Consider the following 20,617-nt stretch of genomic DNA (forward strand, 5'->3'; position numbering starts at 1 on the left):
TTGTGACTTTCCACCCCACCAAAAGTTGCTAACTTTTCCCTTGTATTAGTTGCTCTTCACATCTACATCTACATCTACATCAACACGTTCCAGTAATCAGCAAAGTCCCTTGTTTCTGCTTAGGTGGCCTCGGCCTCATACACCATAAACCTTTTTGGAGACATAACTGCCAAGCCGGCCACTTCTGCTGGAGAGAACAGGAGAGCCACAACACCAGGGACTACATCCCCTACTCTTATCGAATAGTGTGTGGGTTCTTAAACGCCCCACAGGGAACTTATAGAAAGTATATGTGAGATGGGGCCTACGGTTTATAGTCCTTATCTGAGAAGACCTGAAAGTCTAATCATTTGCAGATGAAATTACAAAGGCAGCACTTTCCCCTCAGTTATTTTAAGATCCTGAGCGTTGATCCAGCTGGGGTTTGAACCTGCAATGTCCCGCATGACAGCCCGATGCTCAGCCAACTGAGCCACTGGTGCCAATTATTGGTTCTGTCACTAGCTGATAATATTTACTTTGTTTATTAGTGTTTTTTTTTCTTTTTTTACACCTTTTCTTTCTTTATTATTAATAACATTTTGGTTATTTTATTTTATTTTCCTTTTTCCCTTTTTACCCTATTCTACTTACAATCCAAATTAAGTCATTTAATCTTTTAACTACTCAGCTTGTTTGTTCCCTACTATTCTGACTAGTTATTTTTTTGTCCAATTAAATACCCGGTTTACACAACAGAAAATTTTCAGCACGGCTCGTGTGAAATTGGCACGGGTGCCTAAAAAGAGCTCGGCAAACTTTGTTTACACTACACCATTTTTACTGTATCAAAAACACCGTGCCAAAATTTTTGGGCCCGGGTAAGTTCTCTTGTAGACATGCGCAGTTCAATTATAATCAAGAACGTCCACGTGATTTTGGCGGAGAATGAGCAGCCATCTTGAAATATATACAAAAAAAACCCCTACCCTATACGAATTAAGGCTCAAATTTGGCCCTTTAAAGTGTTTACACTACTTGTTCTATCCGTGCCTATTTTTTGAGCACCCGTACCATTTTTACCCGTGCTCGGACTACCTCGCCGAAGGTCCAAGCATGGGTAAGAATTTTGGCTCGGCACGGATGAAATTTGGTAGTGACAGGATGTTTACACTGCAAATTTTATCCGAGCCGAACTTTTTTTTTGGGACCCGTGCCAATTTCACCCGAGCCGTGCCAAAAAATTTCTGTAGTGTAAACCGGGCTTAAGTTCCTTACTTTAATGCAGTCTCATCTTTATTTGAGGAAAAAATAATATAACCATACAAAGATCATACATTCTTTAGCCTGTGACTTCACATTTGCATTTATAACAAAAAAGTAGATTTTTCTAGATCTCTAAAAATGCAAATTTGATGCCAAAATTCACTTACCTGTAAGTGTAAAGAAAGTTAAATAGACCACTGAGAGGGAATAACATTATTGCAAGTTGACAAATACCTCTTGACGTTCTTGAAGCTTCCATATCCATTCACATCCCCGTAAAAATGATCAAGCTGAAAATGTATAGGAATAAAAGTACTGTATATCAATTCGGACTGATGAAAATAAGTATCCAGCTTGTGTGCAGGCCAAGAGTGGCATATGAAAGCATGTGAAAGCTACACAAGCTAGATCACCTGGTCTTACCCAGAGGAATGATGATGAAAATGATGATGATGATGACAATAAAATAAAGAAAGAAGACAAAATTGATTTTACCTGCATAGCTGGTAGGAAATTTCATTGTGGGATTACTTCAAATTGATGGTTTCTCCATTACCCCCACCCCTCCTCATGACACTACAAAAACATGTTGCACTCTTGTTTATGTCAAACTAAGGGTCAAAGATCATAGTTTTGTTTTGATTGCAAATTAAAGACAAATTTCATCGCCAAGGGTCAATTACTATAAGTGGAATGTCCACTTAAGAGAGAGCATAAACTAAAGAAAAATCCAATTTTAATTTTCAAAAGTGTCCACATCCATTTCCGAGAGAGTGTCTGCTTGCAGGAATGTGTAAATACAGATAGGTAAAATGAGAAAAAAAGTGTCTGTAAGTAGAGCTGTCTGCTTAAGAGAGTGTCTGTTAGTGGCCAGATGCCTGTATGTCCAAAACTACACGCAATTCTCCAGGAAGTTTCACAGGGTTATCAAAAATAGCCATCTGACATCTACTGTAGTTATCTTGGCCAGCTACTATACTGCTCTAGTTGGGGGAGCAGATAATAATTAAATTTTCCTTATTGTTCACTTCTTTTTTTTTTTTAAACACAATCATCCACTGCCCAACTTTCTGACAACCCTGCTTCTTAAAGCAAACAGGTTCGCTTGTTTCTATTAAAAATGATGCTTCTGGTCACATTAAGTAAAATTTTAAGAATGCAATACTATCTTTTTGGTGCAAGAAGAACATCGTTAATACACTTGCCTCTGAGCCAAGAAACCAAGGAAAAGCAAAATTAATATGGATTGACATTCTGCTAATGTAATATTGTTTTCTGATTTCAAAATACTGAACTGAACCAACAATGGACAGAAGAAAAAGATAGGCCTCTTTCAACCAAAAACAGGAAAAAAGGAGAATATATACATATATATAGAAAGTTAAAAGAGAAGCGAGGACGAACAACTTCTGATGTTTAAAAAAGGAGTTAAAAAATTTAATAAACGCTTCGGTCAAAGACCTTCTTCAGTTACTACAACTTTGAATAAAAACGAACCTCAACCCATTCACCCCTAAACTGGCCTAAGCTGGTCATACTTAATATTTTACTCTGTCTAACGCCAGACAAAATTATTTTACTGGTCAATGGGAAATCCCCAGGAGTCAATGGGTTAAATAAGATTAAAGTGCTAGTGATTATGTAATTAAAAGTGACAACTATCAAATAAGGTACAAGATTACAAAAAAAGAACTAAAAGTGGTGCTACTGTAACAGTTGTTAAAAGACGACAAAAAATCAAACTCAACAAGGCAAAAAATACTGAATAAGCTGACAAAACGATGCTACGAAAACAATTGACAGGGCTAAGAAAAAACAAAATCCCTGGAGGGGCCCTTAAACAATGTTAATCATACTAAGTTCCCCAGGCAGGGCATTTGAGTCCACCCAACACCTAAAAGGCTGACAAAATCCAAGAAAAGGGCCTTTGAACGATTAATCATGCAGGAATATAAACTAAGGGGGAGGGAATTAATAATAACAAAATAATTCTGTTTTTTGAATGAAATTCCTTCCTTTTAATCAAGCCGTGGGGTGCCAAAGAGAACAGCTGCACACTCCAATAAGCCTCTTTTGTAATTAAAAGCCAAAGGACCTCTTCAGAGTTGTTAGGGGCCTGCACCTGATCATGCATTGAAATGAAAAAATCACCTACAGTGCGTGGGATTTTGTTGAAATGCACTGCTACCTCACAAGTTGTTTTGTTTGTAAGCATAGCAGACTTGTGATTACGAAACGTAATTCTAAAATCAGCGGTGGTAGATCCCACATGTTGCAAGCAACATTTCTTGCAAGACGCCACATAAATAATGTTTCTAGAATCACAAGAAAGTCTGGAATGAATGGTGTATTTTTTGCCCGTCTGAAAACTAGGAAATGATTTTAATTAGATTGTGTGTAGCTGTGAGGTTTGGACTGGGAATCTGGCCGTTTTAGGCCGGTTTGGACGTCAAAGGAATATTATTAACGGGGACACAGTTTTTCAGTGAGTGATTAATGCTCTCGCTGATATCCACACACTTAATATTGATAGTGGACTGTCTTGTCCGTGATGCATGCGCAACCAAGAGAAAGTTAGAGAGTTTTTTTTTGGAGGAAAAAAATAAGTAACTAGTGCAGGAATTGCTATTTAAAAAATGAACATAGTTCTTAGACTAGCAGTGACATTTTCAAACAAGTAATAATATTAAAAAATATTGGCAACCATGAAAAATGTACATGTAAGAAGTATTCTTAAATGGAATCCTGATTTAATGAAGTGTTTAAGACTGGATATTTTAAGCCCCTCATCAAGGTTTTGATTTAAAAAGTTCTTTTCCATGAAAAACACTGAATTGTATTACATGAACCCCTGCTGGAAACTGGACGGTAAAAATGAGCAACTAGATGTGATATGTCAAATATTGGCAATAGCCAATATCTCATCCAAAAAGGGGAAATGGACTGATTCTTTATCGTTAAACCGAACTCTACTTGCTTCTGCCTTTTTTCGCTGTCTTTCCAATGAAATACAATGTAGTTTAGGTGATAAGCTATATTTGCCCCACTGGGAATCGAAGTAGATGGCAATTGAGACTCAGAAAAACAAAGACAAAATAGCAAGCATTTCTTTATCCGGGAAGCTTTTCATGATTTAATCACAGAGGTATTAAAATGATAATGATAACAATGATAATAAAAGTAATAAGTTATAAATTAATAATAATAATATTATTATTATTATTATGATTATTGTTATTATTATTATTATTAAACAAAATTAATGGAGTTAATAGCCAGTGGTGGAGTCTGCTATTCTTCGTAAGTTCGGAGGAAGCTACCAATCCTACTACGGCTGTCATTTGCACCACAACAGAAGTTCCCACAAATTTTTGTAAAACTTGTGCTTTCAATTTGGATTTTTGTCAGATGCAATGAAGGGCTGTTTTTAACACCTCACATAAATCAATATTGAAAAATTTATTTGTGGAGGTTCATTAAATCAAGGTTTCAATTAAAAAACAATATTATTGATATTGATTTAATCCACATGTACGTAGATAGACAACTTAAGGGCCTATAAATAAAAAGAGAGAGAGTTGTCTACTAATTCTAAATAAGATTCCTTTAAATTTAAAAAAGGAGAATTTTGAGTAAATTCTTGGCTGTTAAAATCATTTTGATAGAGTTTCATTTCTTTAAGCACCAAGAATTATAAGCTGCAACAAAGCCCAGTAAAGCATCAAAATTTACCCTTTTCTCAACTGGAGAACTCTTTTCGAAGCTGACACTCTTCCGTGTTGTTCCACTGCTGCCTACAGGGAGCCTGCTTGGTCTTGAATTCCTATGAAAACAAAAAAACAAATGCAATGAAACTAATTTCTCTTAGGTATTCATCCATCAGCATCATTCATTATTAATGTTATTGTTTGACATGGTGATCTCACACAGCACAATATTTTAATTTCGAGAAAGAACCTTACAAAAGCACATAATGTTGTTTCCAAAGTAAAAAAAAATCAACCTGAGTTACTAGATCCATTTAATGACACAACGTGCTTTTGAGATAATCTTTCAGACAACGACATCTAGAGCCACCTATCGTTAATCCAATTTGAAAGTGATAATTTGCCTAAAGTATAGACACAAGAGTATGTATTGCATTGTGCAGAGGCAATTCCTTAATTTTAAAGAAACGCTAGCTAAAAACCAGACTGATATATTTAACAATTTTATGCCTCTGTAAGCGCTAAGTTTCACTTTAATGGAAACTTATTTGTTATCGACATAATTGACGCTGCCGACAAAACTTCGTCGCAGAATATTGCCTGTTTGGACTTCAATGTTGACGAAATTCGTCGTGTAAGTGACATTCACGAGTGTTCATAAGCTTACAGACACTCAACGAAGAAAAAACAAGATACAAGACGTAAGTTTTTTTTTTTACTTCCCCTGGAAAAAAACACGCAAAAAAAACCAGCTTCCCAGAAACGGCGGATAAAAATTAAGCGACATTGTTAGTAATACACAACTGTCTAGAACTTTGAGATCGCTTGATCTTTTAAAATTAAATAAAATATCACCGCCGTCTTTCAGATTTCTATCACGAATTTAAGAGCTTGTGTAATTAACAAATCTTACGTTTGGTGAGAGCTGTTCACCCAAAAGGATTTATCAACGGAGCTTACCTACTAGCGGCATCACACTGAGATTGAGAAAAGCCAGAATCTTTGTCAAAAGCTGACGAAGCGCTATTTGTACCTGTAGATCGAGAACGGCATCATTACAGGGCACATAAAATAAATTTCAAGAGATTAGAATACGCGAATAAAAGGAACATTTACGTTTAAAACAATTCAAAAACATGGGGATTTAGGCCTTACACGACAAACAAGCGTTGTAAGTCCAATACAGATTTTAATAGCCATATAGACTACAGAAAATATCTGTCGCAAATATTTCTTAGCAACATCAAAAACGGTTCTTAATTTAAGTAAATTACCTGTTGGTGATTTCTCCGAGGTGTACCAGGTCGTCATTTTGCGCAGCTCGCGATATTAAGACCTGCGGAGTCGTTGGTTTTTAGACAACTTTGTTTGAAACGACTCTCTCGTCCGCCATTGTTGCAACAAATAATGACGTCACGGCGTAAAACAGTGTTACCGGAAAAGCAAGTTATTCTGAGTCCCGCGGTTCGCACTCGAAGTGAAGTCGTGAGTTTTCATACCAAAAAATAACTGTAATGCGATCGTGTATCACCTAATTCGTCATTTTTTCCCCTCAAGTGGTTATATGCTAATCTGGATAAACAAATCTTCAAATTTCTTCTGGACAGAAACCTCTCCACCTACCGGAAGTGTAATAGTATTCTTCCCAGGGTCCGCGGTCGCGTTTGCATACCGAGACGGCATAAGAGTATTTTGCAAGTTCCTCTTGTTGTCATGAAGACTTTGATTCTGGTAGTTCACGTTGCACTCTTTTTTCACGCTGCATATCAAACAGATGAACACTGGGATGAGCTTCGAAAGGAAGAAGAACGCTTACCACATTACCTGAAGGACGATGGCATCCGCAGGGTGGCGAAGCTCGATAAGATCCATTTCAACAAGACATTGAAAGCCAGTCGCATGCTAGTAGTATTGTTTTACTTAGCTAACAGGGGCGATCAGGAGGCAGATAACTCGTGGAAAACAGACGAAAAAATGTTAGAGGTAGGTTAAAAGTTCCGCTCTGTACAAGTCGATGGAAGCACGCAAAGGTAACATTATACATAGCTTGAAGTTAAGAAGCTGGCAGACCGCAAATCTTCGAGATCCCAGTGTTGTTTACTTATCTTCCAGTTGAAACTACTCTCTTCGCTGTTGTATCGCATCGTAAAATTTGATACATTTGTGCATTGAATTTGAGAAAAGTGGGATGAAATTTCAAATGTCTCGTGAGGTTTTTCATTAGTTTAATCCCATATCATCAATTTCCGCCAAAGGTTTGGCGTCGAAGATTTGTTTGATTTTTTTCAAAGATAATTTCACGCGTGAATGCTTCAAATTGAAACTTCCTGTGATGATTTTTTTCGACTCAAAGATTCGAGTAGCAAAATTTTTAACTACGTTTAAAGGGAAAAAAAAAATTTCAAGTACATAACAAAGACGTCATTATTCTTTTGTACAATTATCACTTTAGTGAATGAGCTACTTTAAATCTTGGAATTCTGGCAGCTTAAAGGCTTTTAATAATTAATGACGCTATCTTATTGATAGTGTTTAATGTTTTTCCAAATGAATGGTCTACTCCGAAGTAATGAACGGTGAAATTTTATTTACAAGTACTCGCGTTTATGAAGCTAAGAAAAATTTTTGAAAGGGATGTTCCACATAATGTTGAACTCTGAATAAATCTGTCGCTTTACAAGTTTGTTCGGGCCTTAAATCGATTTAAAATCAGTTAAGTCAAAGATTTTAAATTTTGTTCAGTAGTACAGCTGAACAAAGTTTATTTAAAATTCCAGCTGAACAAAGTTTTATTGGGAAATCAGTAACCGTTTTTTGTCGTTTTCCATGATATTCGGAGATTTCAACCTTCATTTAGAGGTAAAGCTTTTAACTATTTCAATCTGAAAATGGATGAGGAGTAATCAATCGCACATCAATCTGCCGCGGCGCATAAATCTTCATTTTAACAAAATGAGTTACCTAATCAAAAGTTTCGAACGATATTAAGAAAAAATCGTGACCTTGTCACAGTTAATGGAGGACTATTTGAAATGAAACTCTCTAGAAGCATTTTTCTCCTCGCTAGACTTTCAAGTACTCAGTTCTCTGCCTAATTTCAGATGGGGCATGCGCATTAATTAGTCATTTCAACAAGCCATATAAAAAACGACATTGACCCACATTGCCAATATAAGGCCACAATGAACCAAGGTTTTTATAACATGATAAGAACATACCATGATTGAAAATCAGTTACTAATGTCTTAATTTTGCATCTTTTAATTTTTGATACCCTAAACTGAACTCGAAAACGCCTTGAAAAAACGAGTTTAGAAAATGGAAGTTTTTAGAAAAAAGAATGTACCAGAGATTTTATTTTGAACTAATAAAGTGACCAAATTGCGATTAAGCACATTCTAGAGCAGGTTTTGGCTTAACGGTACACTCTGTAAATATGGAACAAATTAATTTTGTAAGAGTTACGGCCAATTTGATGCTAGTTTAATCAAATGCGTCTTCAAATAGCGACATAACATCCATCTTCAACATAGACTTGGACAATGATAAATTTAATGCATTAAATGCATTAAATAATCATTTTGTGAGATAAACTAATATAGAACAAGATCCGTATGCATGCAGAAACTGTCTGAAGTGTTGTTGTCATGGTGATGGATCGAACGATTACGAAGGCGTTGGTCATAATAAGCCGAGCATTTGATCAAATAATGTGCGATTCAGGAGCGTATAATCAAAGGCGGACAATTTCGATATCATGCCCATGACTCTACGTTTATAAGAAAGTAGAATTCGGTGCCACACTAACGGGCTGAGTCGATGAAAATATATGGAAGTTTCTCGCTCTTGACGAGTGCTCCAAGGATATCTTTGCCTTGGCAATAGAAATTTGACACAAAACTTTGGTTATATTAACGGAGTTGATAATGACCACCGTACAGGGATTCTAAAAGCTGACGTTTCGAGCGTTAGCCCTTTGTCATAGCGAATCGAGGAATTACGGGTTGTGTGTAGTTTTTGTAGTAGAGTAGGAGCTACGCTATTGGTGGTAACATGGCAATGTGAAAAACAGGAATACATTAGTTGAATGAAAAGCGTTCGTTAATACCGTGGGGATTAAGGGTGCCGATTTGGAAGATGAATTTTTGTTCCAGATTCTTGCGGCTTTCCGTCGTACCTAGATATAGGGAAAGGCCGCAGATAGCCATGTGTTGTTTAGAGTGGTTAGGGAGATTACAATGATGAGCGAGCGACTGGCTTAGATGCATCCTTGTCATTCTTCTCAACATCGCGAAGGTGTTTGCGGAATCGGTCGCCTTGTCGTCTACCTGTCTCGCCAATGTATAATTTATTGCATAACGTACAGGTTATGCAATAAATGTCATTTGCGAAGGTACATGTGAAACGATCGGTGATCTTAACAAATCGCTTAGGTCCCGATATTTTGCTAGTGTTAAGAATGAAAGGACAAGTTTTGTATCGTGAGCGTGCGCATTTGAAAGTGCCGGATTGCTCGTTAGTTTTGAGTACGCTTCTAACTAAAAAATTGCCTACGTTTTTGTCGCGTAATAAATAGAAATTTGAAGTTGATTTCGTTTTTCAAGCAAAATCTTCCTGGAATCAAGTTTGGGCTTTAGGAGTATTTCATCTACTCAAAACAAATTTTGCGGGCAGGGTCGGCTCATTGGTAAAGGCACTCGCGTACACAAAATTAAAGTCGAGTCATATTTGGTGAAGTTCACGGGTTCTCAGAACTCGGCTTGAAAAAATGATCTTGTTAAAAAGTCACAAACGGAACTGAAGTTGTCATCACAAAAAGCGGCGAACCTAGTAAAGGCCCATTTAAACGTTTTCAACATTTGCCGAATATGAGTTCAGAAAAATGTTGTTGGGCAAATGCGCATGCGTGTTTTCGAGAAAACTGTGAAACTTACCAGGGGAAAAGCTATAGAATAGACCGTATTCATAAATGGCGGCCAATAAATTATTCCTTTGTCTTTGTGCTAATAAAAGCAACTAGCCATGTTTGCATGGACAGAATACAAAAGAAATATTGCTTTAGAGCGATGCTATCTGGTCTCATTAGCATATAAACAAAAGAATAATTAATTAGTCGCCATTTATGAAAACGGTCTATGGCGATGCTATACTCTGTTTGGGCAGAAAAAGAGCAATGAATTTTATGCCGGCAATGAAAAGCCAGAAGTACTCCAAACTAGTCGTCTCGTCTTTCTTTACATTACTTTCTACCTAGCCTCTTTTATGTCGAGTTTGTCCTCGCCCCACTTATATCGTCCCCAATCGTGGTGTCATGGTGCCAGAAGTACTCCAAACTAGTCTTATAAGAGGGTGTCCTAAGGGGCTCTTCTCAGCGTTCTTCACATTTCCTCGTCGCTTGTATTTTCCATCTGGACTTTGTCCTCGTCCCCACTATCTTCCCCTTTTGTTGTCCAGGGATTAATTAGAGAAAAAAAGCACCATTCCGAAATTGTCCCAGTTACACGCCTTTCATGTTTCTCCCTGCAGATTGTAGCTCGGGTTCTTCAGCCAGAGGGCGTAAATATCGGCAGTGTCAACGTTGAAGGTAGCATGGAGTTGGCTCAAACCTTGGGTGAGTTTCAGCAGCAGAAACAGTTCACTCTCGAAACCAACCCTCCCCTTGTTTGAAATTTAAGCTCTCTTAAAAAAATTCGACGCAAACAGCTCTTATGGAACTGTTACTGATCACTGAAACTAACTTGCCATTTGTTTTTTTATCCTTTACAGGTGTCAAATACTCTGGTGCGATTATGATTTTCCATAGAGGAAAGAAAATCGAATATTTTGGACACAGGTGCTGATAATATTCTTTAGTCTTTTAAAAACTTAAGAATTTTTGTTTCGCGCTTTCACTTTATCCATACTGAAGCCGTTAAATTGGGTCATCGCTTTCCTAGCGCTTTATTTAGTAGAGCGTGTTTCAATCGAGTGTCGTAAAACCAAAATTAAAGTAATTACTTTGACCAATCAAAAAGGACGGAGACAATCCGGCAAACCAATCAAAACTCTAAGTAATTACACGTAACGAGCACAAAGCGCGGGAAAATGAGCACGCCCGAGCCACGATTGGATTTGGTTTCACTTCTGATTGGTTGAAAAAGTGGCGCGAGAACTTTGACCAATCACTGAGTGAAGTAATCATAAACCAAAGCAATGTGCTAATTACTTTCGACACTCAATTGAAAACCGCTCTATCCCAGGAAACATGTGCCTGTAATCTCCGCCCCAGGGCCCCTTCCCTTCAGCTGTCGTTTCTTTGATCGAAGTCGCCTTGACGAAGTCTTAAATAGTTATACGTAGAATGATTCTTTTAACTAATTTTCCTGCATTTTGTCTGTTTTCGCATCCAAAAGGTCCGCAGACATTCTTGTGGGATATCTGCACAAGGTTAGTGGGGAGCGGCTCAAAAGCGACTTTGTATTCTTATTAGTTTTCAAGAATCATTTTTCTGATTGGAGGATGTTTTAGTGAAGGGAAACTGTATGGATTTACTCGGCCCAGCAATTTTAAGTTTCTGTTGCCCTCGCCTGCGTGCGTTTGCTCGGCACAAAGCGTGCCTCACTGCGTACGGGACTCGTGTTCTACCTGGAGCATTCCCCTGTTTTGTCTTGCTTATAGTGCGCATTAGAGCTCTGGAGAAATTACGCATACGCCTGTCAAATGCTTGAATGAATAGGGCAAGAAACCAAAATAATAATTACGATGATAGTTGTGGTATACGAGCTTTTTGGGTCCAATGAAACATTGACAATAAGATAACGATTCTAAGGACTCCAACTGCATGACTGGAGGCTAACCAGTTGCCTGTTTACAAACGCAGCCGAGGAGTCGAATTCAGGATTACCCGGAACAACTCGACCTCGTGGACTTGAACTCGGGAACTCTGAATCGCAGGTCCGGCAGCCTAATCACTCGGCCACGCTGCCTTCTATCGCAATTGAGTTAACACTGAATAACGGTACCTCTAGATTCTTTAGTAAGTGTCTTACCCACGAAATTACACTCCGAGATCCAGCTCGCGGATGTCACTCGTCAGTTCCAGACCCGAGTTTGGTCCCACCGGGTCTTTTCCGGATAACAAAACATCAAGAGGGAGTGGTGGAAAGAAATCAGTTTCGACCCAATTTTCACTTCATCCCGTCCCCTGTGGCGACAGATAGAGACCCTAATTTGTCTTATCACATGTCCCAAAATATTGGACACGGTAATTAAAAGATGGATGAGACTTATCCAAATTAAAGTGCGTCTTTTGACTTCACTGAAACTGAATAACCCATTCCCAACGTTTATTTTTTTGTCACGGCCACAAGTAACTAGACCATACCAGGGTCTCTCGCCGTCGGAAAGAAAAGAGACCCTGGGAACGAGAAACGAGAAATCCAGGTTTTGTGCCCTTGGAGAGGTAGTAGCGACAAGCGAGAAAACTGATGGGTATTCCATGTTGTTCCAACCTTTTTCAGATGTTTGAGCCTCCAGTGACTCCTATAGAAAGCAAAAAACAGAAACTTTCATTTGATGATGTCGATGGCAGTAAAGTCATAGGATTCTTAGAAAAGGATTCATCAGGTAAAATGCGAAAATCTCCCGACGATAGAAGATAGGTTTTTGTGACAACTTATAAATTTTACTGCTGTGGAACGCTTAGTGTTTTCAAGTATGTTGAACTGATTGAAAATTACAGCAATGTCTTTTCCACCTTTTACCGAAACGCCTATACAGACAACAGGGTTTCTTTGCAATTTTTTTTTATAAAAGAAGTATAACCCTTATCATGTCAAGAACTGCTATTAATAGGCCTTTTCCGAGCTGATGTCTGCTTCCTCTTGAAAGCGAGTCTAAGTGCGAAGTTTTTCTTGTGAAAATAGACCTAATCGGCTAACTCAATGTTGTACCCAATTTACACTGGAGATTTGAATTGGGTACAACATTGAGTTAGCCGATTAGGTCTACTAGTTTTCATTTATATGTAAAGTAGAAGTAATAGGCCATTTCCGAGTTCATTTCTGTCTCCTCTTCAAAGCGAGTCTAAGTGCGAAGTTTGATGGTAATTAGTTCTACTTTACATATGAATGAAAACTAATTTTCATAACAAAACCTTCGCACTTAGACTAGCTTTGAAGAGGAGGCGGAAGTGAACTCGGAAATGGCCTATTAGATACACGCCAAATTTTGGTAGCCAACTCTGTGCGAGCATTTGCCAAGTATTTCTAAAGATAACGTTAATATCAGGGGAAGCGTTATTCTTACGTAAGTTAGGGCCAATGCAGCTATTTCTCTTTCCTTGAGGACCGAAGTTTAACGGACTTTATGACGTTAATTGTCTGTAGTCCAAGACACGTGTGATCGTTAAGTTGGGGAAAGGACAGGGGAACACTTTGTGACCGTGACTTATTGAAATCGGCGTTCATTTCTTTACTAGTGGTACTGGACATATCTCATCAATACGATCGATACACAGCATTCAAAATCATTCCAGAGTTTGGAACCGAAGCTAGGTCATGTACTGAATGAAAAGTCACTTTAGGTATTAAGTGATTTCCTGGAAAGAAAATTTCACGGATTCCTAAATGACAAGAGGAAACAAGTGAAAAAATGTAGAGAGTGATAAAGTATAAGGTGAATTTGAAAGCTTGGCTTGTTGAGAAATTCCCTGCTAGCAGGTCTCTTTTCTTTGCGTTCGCTGGGCTGAGAAGTAAGAGATGAGAGACCTCTGCCACGGGTTGAAACTCACTGTGTTGAGCATGCGCCGCGGTTACTTTGCGACCGAATCCCCACCCCACATGATACTTCACATGTTGTGCGGACGCACTTACCAACAGCAGAATTACTGTCAAGAAATGCGCGAGATAGAGCGGGCTCAACTCACAGTCAACGAACATATCATGGGGCATGCGTTTTGAACAGCGCCGTCCACAATCTCGTCCCCAGAGTCCGCTTTTCCTTTGGTCAACACCAAGAACACTGACTCTGACCACTTCCAAATCAGAAGTCCGCAAATCCCGGACTTCCAGCTCGTCTACGCACGCTCAGAAATTTGAAACAACAGTGGTTGTCAACGGTTGCAAAAATGGACCTTCACTACGACTGCGCATAAATTGAAAGTGGCCAGAGTCCGTTTTCTTGTTGCTGACCGAAAGAAAAGCGGACCCTGGGGACGAGATTGTGCCTTCCAAGGTGATGGACGGCGGTTGGATCAAAGTGAGTTTCGACCCACGGCAGAGGTCACTTTACCCATCCGCCGCTAGCAGGGAAGTTGAGAAATTCCATTTATACCTGAAGTTACGTCACGATTTTTTGGATCAAGTCTTTCGGTCAACGGCGTGGCTCTTGCGAGGAATTAAAAGAGCGGTACAAGGGTGAAACAAAGTAGATTGCCAGGAAAAAAAAATTGTAGGGCTGGTCAACCTTTATGTAGAAGCATAACCATATTAGAAACATCCAGGGTACAAATTCCTTTTCTCAACAGAGCCTTTTGAAAATTGGTCACGTCTTTAAAGAAATAAAGCTAAATCTGTCGTTATGTCTTAGTATTTTGGAGATGAATCATTCCTTTCTTTTCTCAAACGGTCATTTCAGAATTAAAAGCATTTGAAGATGCAGCTACACAACACCAACCACTGTTGCCATTCTTTGTCGTTTGGGATAAGAAGGTGTGTACAGGAACTTCGAATTCGGAAAGCTGCGCTAATGTTTTGGTGTTCTTGCACACACTGTTGGAAGAGTAGGCGACGTAAATGGGTGTCACTCATTTGGAACTTTGAGATTGGAGTAGTTCGAGTTCGTTTTTCAGGTCTGGGCATGCGTATTGTGTTTGAAAGTATTTTTTTTTTACAAGTGCGCATGCTCAAAACTGAAAACTTGAGTTAAGTATTTTTGTTCATGAGGCACCTGAGAGTTCTTACTAGATAACACGCCAATCACACTGTAAGTCAGCTTGTTGCAAAAGTGTGAAAAGCATTCATACAGCTCCCAGTCCCAATAGGCCATAATCACACGGCGGCCTTGTTTAGTCCCGAGGGATTGGAAACTTTTGTTTTTTCGAACCGAAACTCGTTCCCAAAAATTTCAACTCGAGGCTCAGGGTACGAAATCAACTGTCAACTGTTTAATAAGAGGGTCCATTAGTCGGTCCATTAACAGTTTTAAACATGTTCAAATAACTCGCTAGCTAGTTTCTAAATTTTGTGTAACCAAGGAAGAGGACGAAAGCTCTTGGCGACGAGGTCACACGAGACGTGAATGAACTTCGCTCTACTACCAAAGCCTAGCCGGGAGGAGAATCTTAGCGAGTGTAGGTAATGGAATGCTGCGCGCGCACGTTTTAAGCATGAGAATTGTTTCTTTTTTTAGCTTGCCAAGGCAATGAGACTCAAGAAGCCAAACAGCATTCAACTGTTGAAGCCATACGAAAAACCTGTTAACTTTCCACCTGGTCAGGTAACAAGCTGTGAAAACAAATTCTGTAGAGTGTCGGTTGAAGATTTGATTTATTGGGGGAGTGCATTGCAAACAAGAATGAATCTAGAAGATGCTTTGAGGTCACACTGAGTGCACTTTCGAATAGCCTGCGAAGTAGACAGTTCGGTGTGTTGGCGTGGATTTTATCTTTGGGTGTTTGATGGAATTCCGAAAAGAGGGCTTTTGAAAGTTCAGCAAAATAGCAGTCCCTTTTCATTCTCACAAATCGATTAGTAAAACACCGGATTACCGTTTAAGAAGAATAGCTTCCAAAGAACAGAGAGCATCTATCACAATGAAATCGACCATTTATTTTTCTCATGTTCCCTCGGGAAAATTCAGCCGATAAAGGAAGAGAAAGAAAGACCACACTGAGCATGCTTCGTTTGATAATATTCATCCCGTCTTGAATTTGCCTGCTGCCTCTTGACCCCACCTGTGGTGGCACCAACTTGTTGTTACAATCGTTGGCTTCTTTACATAAAAAAAGAATATTTAAAGCAGACGTTTTCCCCATTTCCAGCTTTTGTTGATCTCTGCAGAAAAGTGACCCAGGAAGGTGGACTATAGTGGTGCAGAAATTGCGTCTCAGTAATAAAATGACCTTCATGAGCCTTCATTGTATGCCCGTTGCAGTCCAGCCGTGTTTGTCTCATGTAAACATTTTATTCTAATTCTAGGCCATTACAGAAGAGAATATAAACGGCTTCATCGAGGAGAACAAAAAGTAAGATTTCTTTGGGACGGTTATTTAAGCCGTTCTTTGGGACGGTTATTCAAGCAAATAAGAGTCATTTTTTGGCTACTCATGCCTTCTTGGCTCTTACTTTTGCACTTACATACATCGGAAGCAACAATAAGGAAAGGCCTGTTTAAACCAAAGACTGGCGCAAACACAGAAAGAGCTCCAAACAGTCGTCTAATCAGGAACGTTACTAAAGAAAACGAAGAGACGACGCAAAGGCTCAGGAAAAGGGAGTGCGCATGCGTCATTGTCTGTGTGAAGCCGCGATTCTCTCGGTCAGCGCCCAGAAGGACGACTTGGAAACTGCAGCACATGGAGCACATGTGTTTTTTTTTAACTACTCAATTTTTTTATCGCCCGTAATTTAGCATTTAATCGTAAAATTTCAGATGTTGAAAGTATCTTGTATTATTCTGCATGTACAATACTTCTTATTATGAATTTCTTTTAACAGTTTGTATTAATTGAGCATCGCAGGTCCACAGTGGACTTCGGCTGTTAGGTTTTTTGTGACGAGCGTTAGCATACTAAAGATGTACGTATTTCAGATCTAGAAAATTCAAGCATTCGGAAAGGAGCGTCCACGTAACTTGTATTCGGTTCTTGCCTCTTCTGTGGAAATGGTTTAAATCTAGCATTTCAGAACACGAGATAGTCACTGAGGTAACACGGTAAAATACTTTTTTCTCTTTTTTTCATCAGAAATGTTTTGACGAAAATAAGGCTGGAAGATATTCACGATACTTGGGTGAGTGGTAAGACTAGTATGACTAAAAGTTAAATTCTCCTAACATCGTAAATGCCTTGATGAGTTGTCGTGTGCGGAGAAAAGAGACGGGATCCTCTCAATTAACGTTTGTGATTGCCGGGTCGTGGGGGTTGCGCTCGAAGGCTTGGATTCTTTGGCCACAACGCACTTCTTCATTTTAAGTATAATCTGGTATTTTCCTTTTCGTTTAATCACCTCAATGTAATTCGCATTGTGATAAAGTGAAAATAATAAACTTGACCTGAAAATTCATGAATACGCGAAATAGGCCACCTGACAAATTTGTTACTCCAATACCGCTGATTTAATCCGACTTTACGTAGCCTGTTTGGTGTGGAGTTTCGACACGCGAAAATTTTCCGAAGATTGTCGGAGTATCCCGATTGTTTCACGTACGTTCGTCGTTATTCAATGTCATGTCAGGACATTATCTGCTTATATGTTACTGAACGTAACTCTCCTTCTTTTTGTTTCCTAGTCTACTAGTATCGAAGGCTACCTGGTCACAGCGTTTGTAAGACTAGAAACTAACGGTAAGTCATCTCGGCTTATGGACTATTAGTTAAGGAAACAGCTAACAGATTTTCGCTAATGTTTCATCCCAAATTCTCCCAAAACGGAATATCGGAGACTGCTCTAAAGGTGATAATTTCCGTAATCCACCTTTGACCGAGTGAAAAAGGTTTGCTTTGGGAAAAAAGTGAAAAAAGTGATTCATGAGGTCTGACCAAGTTTGCAAGATGCAAAGCCAGAAACGTTTTGCGAAGCGGTCTTTCAATTCAGACGCATATGAGGAAACAATGTTGGAAACATTGTTGCGGAAGCGAATGTTTCCCCGTTTGGGGCCCCAGGAAACATTTGTTGCGGAAGCAAAATTTGCTTCCCGGGAAGTAAACATGTTTCTGAATTGCTTCAGAAACATTTTGCTTCCTCAGCAAATGTTTCCGCATTTGCGCGCCGAGGAAACATTTCAGGAAACAATGTTTTCCGCAACAATGTTCCTCGTTTGCCGGTGCCTTTAGAACTAAAACCAAAGTGATTTCTCTGACAAATAACATCGGATGCAGACGATTAAATGAGCCAATCATGACACAGAGCTTATATATAAGGCCTGCGCAAAGCGCGGGAAACCACGCGTTCGAGCAAGTCACGATTGGTTTTGCTTCAATTCGCCCCTGATTGGCTGAAAAAGAGGCGGAAGTAGAGGTGCCCACCATTTAGAAAAACCTTAAATAACAATGACCACAACCAGGTTTTCGGAGCCCGCGAGACAGAGCACCCTCAGCAAACCATTGTTTTAACGAAAACCGCTGGTCAGCAACCTTGGTTCTGGTCATGGCTGTCCAAGGTCTTCTCACCGTTTAAGCCAAATTTCCGAAAATTTCAGGTTTGTGCTAACCAACGGACGTTTTCTTTCCATTTGACATTTTCTTTCGATTTTAATCTCTTTTTTAAGACTTCTGCACGGCTTCCCTATCTGGTGTCGCAATTTTTTAATTTATTATTATTAGTTGTATAGCTCTATTTACATGTAGAGATCAATAGTGAAGTCACGATTGGTTTTACTTTAATGGACGGGTAAGCACAATTTTGTCCAGTTGATGGGTGTATTTGGAAAATTGCTTGCCATTTTGCAACGGTCATTTCAGTAGGAATTTCAAAAGAGATGGAAAGCACCCTGGTTTTAAGACAATCACCAAGTTAATTAATGCAAAACGAAAACAATCGGGAAATCATTTGTAGCGAAGATATCGGCAGGGTTATCTATTAATATTTTTAAAATGAGTTATGATCTGTATTTTGTCAGACTTCTGTACGTAGCTAAGCTTTTTAAGTTTTCAACAGCCGGGGCACAGTTCTTCTCGGTGGTGAAGTCCCTTGCGAAGCGTTACGGAAACAACAAGAAATTACACTTCCTTTGGGTCGATCCAGATCCTTTTCCAACGGTACGTTTAAAGGCTTAACATACGTTTCTGTGTTTTGTATGTGTGTTTTTACTTGTAATCGAGTAGCAGCGGTGACAGCACTCGTCTCGTAAACGTGCCTAGAAAAGCTGAGATCGGCACGTGCTCACTGTCCAGGCGCGCACGTGCGTTTTCTTGGCTCGTTCATGTGTCATTATTTTAGATCGTTAGTTTAGTCTTGAAAATACATACATATGTACGATTTTTAAAAGTAACTTGTAAAAAGGCCTCACATTTCACAGAGAAGAAATCATTTGCGCCCACCTACCTCTGATTTACTTTTTTCATGTTCACGTTATGTTTTCAGATGCGAGATTACTGGCAGAAGTCTTACAATATAGATGTTAACTCCCCGATGATTGGCGTTATAGAACCGAAACTGGTAGGTATGGTCCCCTTCTGAGAGATCGGTAATTTTCTGCGGCGAATTTCTCCTTGCTCATTTAGATGGCTTTTGGAGCTTGAGGTCTCAGTTTGATCCTCAGCGACTTTAAGACCTTTAACGTTTAGATGTATATCCAAATTCTCGTCAACCTCGTTACCAGAGTCATCGCTCCCTTGACCAGCGGTCGGAAAAGATAGTCTCTGGTCAAATCCAAAAAAGACCATTTTGATTGGCTGTTAAAAAAGATTCATTTTCTGCCATTTTACCGGATGTTAGTTTTTGAGGGAAAAATTGAAAATTGTCTGTGAAGTACTATTGAACCCTGCGAATCTCGTCGCGGGAAAAATTGTTTGCAATGGCGGAGTTTCATGCATGAGTTTGACTTTCCACGCATAAGGAGGCCCTTCACGCACGCGCAGCTATTCAACCGGAACCAGAGTTTTCTGCATTCTCGTCACCAGAGCCTTGGATCGACCCAAGGCTCTGGGAAACTCTATGCAGGAGAACATGCGCCGTAGCGTTCTTATAGCCAAAAACTGGCTATTGGAACCTTACGGCGCCTGCTCACTCCTTGCGCTAACATGAACGCACCAATTAGAGACGCTTTTGATTGTTCCTCACGAAAACCAATGAGAAGACACTTTGTTTCAGGGTTCCCCAGAGCTCTTCTCTCGCTCAGTCAAGAGAAGAGCTCTGGGGTCGAGATTGGAGTTTTCTGGTACCGGTTTTGGATTATTCCCGGAGTCCCCCGCGCCTTTTCCGCTGGACAAGGGTAACGGAGGCTCTGGGAACAAGACATCCCGATGTATCAGTACCGTAGTTCAAATGTTACCTCAGTTAAGATCACTTATATTACAATTACACAATGAAAGGAAAGTAGTCTTCTAGAACGGTTTTCAATTGAGTGTCGAAAGTAATTAGCGAATTGCGTTGCTTTTGCATTACTTCACTCAGTGATTGGTTCAAAGTTCTCGCGCCATTTTGTCAACCAATCAGAAGCGAAACCAAAACTGAATCATGGCTTGCTCGTGCACATTTTCCCGCGCTTTGTGTCGGCTACGTGTAATTACTTCGAGTTTTGATTGGTTTATTGGATTGTCTCCGTCCTTTTTGATTGGCTAAAGTAATTACTTTGGTTTTGGTTCTACGACACTCGATTGAAACTCGCTCTAACGCTGGAGCACTAATTGAGACACTGTAAACTGAAATCAACAAATTAACGCAAAATCAAATGTTGGTTTTTGAGGAGAGGGGAAAACCGGAGTACCCGAAGAAAATCCTCTCGGAGCAGAGTATAGAACCGAT

At 39.4% G+C, this 20,617-nt stretch overlaps 2 protein-coding genes across 2 annotated transcripts in view; one reads left to right on the plus strand and one right to left on the minus strand.

The window, feature by feature from the left end:
• The window catches only part of LOC137981492 (rho GTPase-activating protein 32-like), a 31,255-nt gene extending 24,807 nt beyond the window's left edge, over positions 1-6,448 (minus strand). Inside the window, exons 1-4 of the mRNA XM_068828577.1 lie at positions 6,227-6,448; positions 5,913-5,985; positions 4,978-5,068; positions 1,480-1,535 (exon numbers count right to left, since the gene is read on the minus strand). Of these exons, the coding sequence (XP_068684678.1) occupies positions 1,480-1,535; positions 4,978-5,068; positions 5,913-5,985; positions 6,227-6,263 (257 nt within the window). The 5' untranslated portion in view covers positions 6,264-6,448. The remainder of the gene's footprint in view (positions 1-1,479; positions 1,536-4,977; positions 5,069-5,912; positions 5,986-6,226) is intronic.
• A 132-nt stretch (positions 6,449-6,580) lies between these two features.
• LOC137981493 (calsequestrin-1-like) overlaps positions 6,581-20,617 on the plus strand; it is a 15,926-nt gene continuing 1,889 nt past the window's right edge. Inside the window, exons 1-12 of the mRNA XM_068828580.1 lie at positions 6,581-6,935; positions 10,479-10,563; positions 10,719-10,785; positions 11,345-11,378; positions 12,452-12,557; positions 14,568-14,641; positions 15,342-15,428; positions 16,130-16,176; positions 16,897-16,942; positions 17,442-17,496; positions 18,809-18,909; positions 19,235-19,309. Of these exons, the coding sequence (XP_068684681.1) occupies positions 6,666-6,935; positions 10,479-10,563; positions 10,719-10,785; positions 11,345-11,378; positions 12,452-12,557; positions 14,568-14,641; positions 15,342-15,428; positions 16,130-16,176; positions 16,897-16,942; positions 17,442-17,496; positions 18,809-18,909; positions 19,235-19,309 (1,047 nt within the window). The 5' untranslated portion in view covers positions 6,581-6,665. The remainder of the gene's footprint in view (positions 6,936-10,478; positions 10,564-10,718; positions 10,786-11,344; positions 11,379-12,451; positions 12,558-14,567; positions 14,642-15,341; positions 15,429-16,129; positions 16,177-16,896; positions 16,943-17,441; positions 17,497-18,808; positions 18,910-19,234; positions 19,310-20,617) is intronic.

This window comes from Montipora foliosa, chromosome 13 (genome assembly GCF_036669935.1).
Source record: "Montipora foliosa isolate CH-2021 chromosome 13, ASM3666993v2, whole genome shotgun sequence".
Classification (NCBI taxonomy): domain Eukaryota; kingdom Metazoa; phylum Cnidaria; class Anthozoa; order Scleractinia; family Acroporidae; genus Montipora; species Montipora foliosa.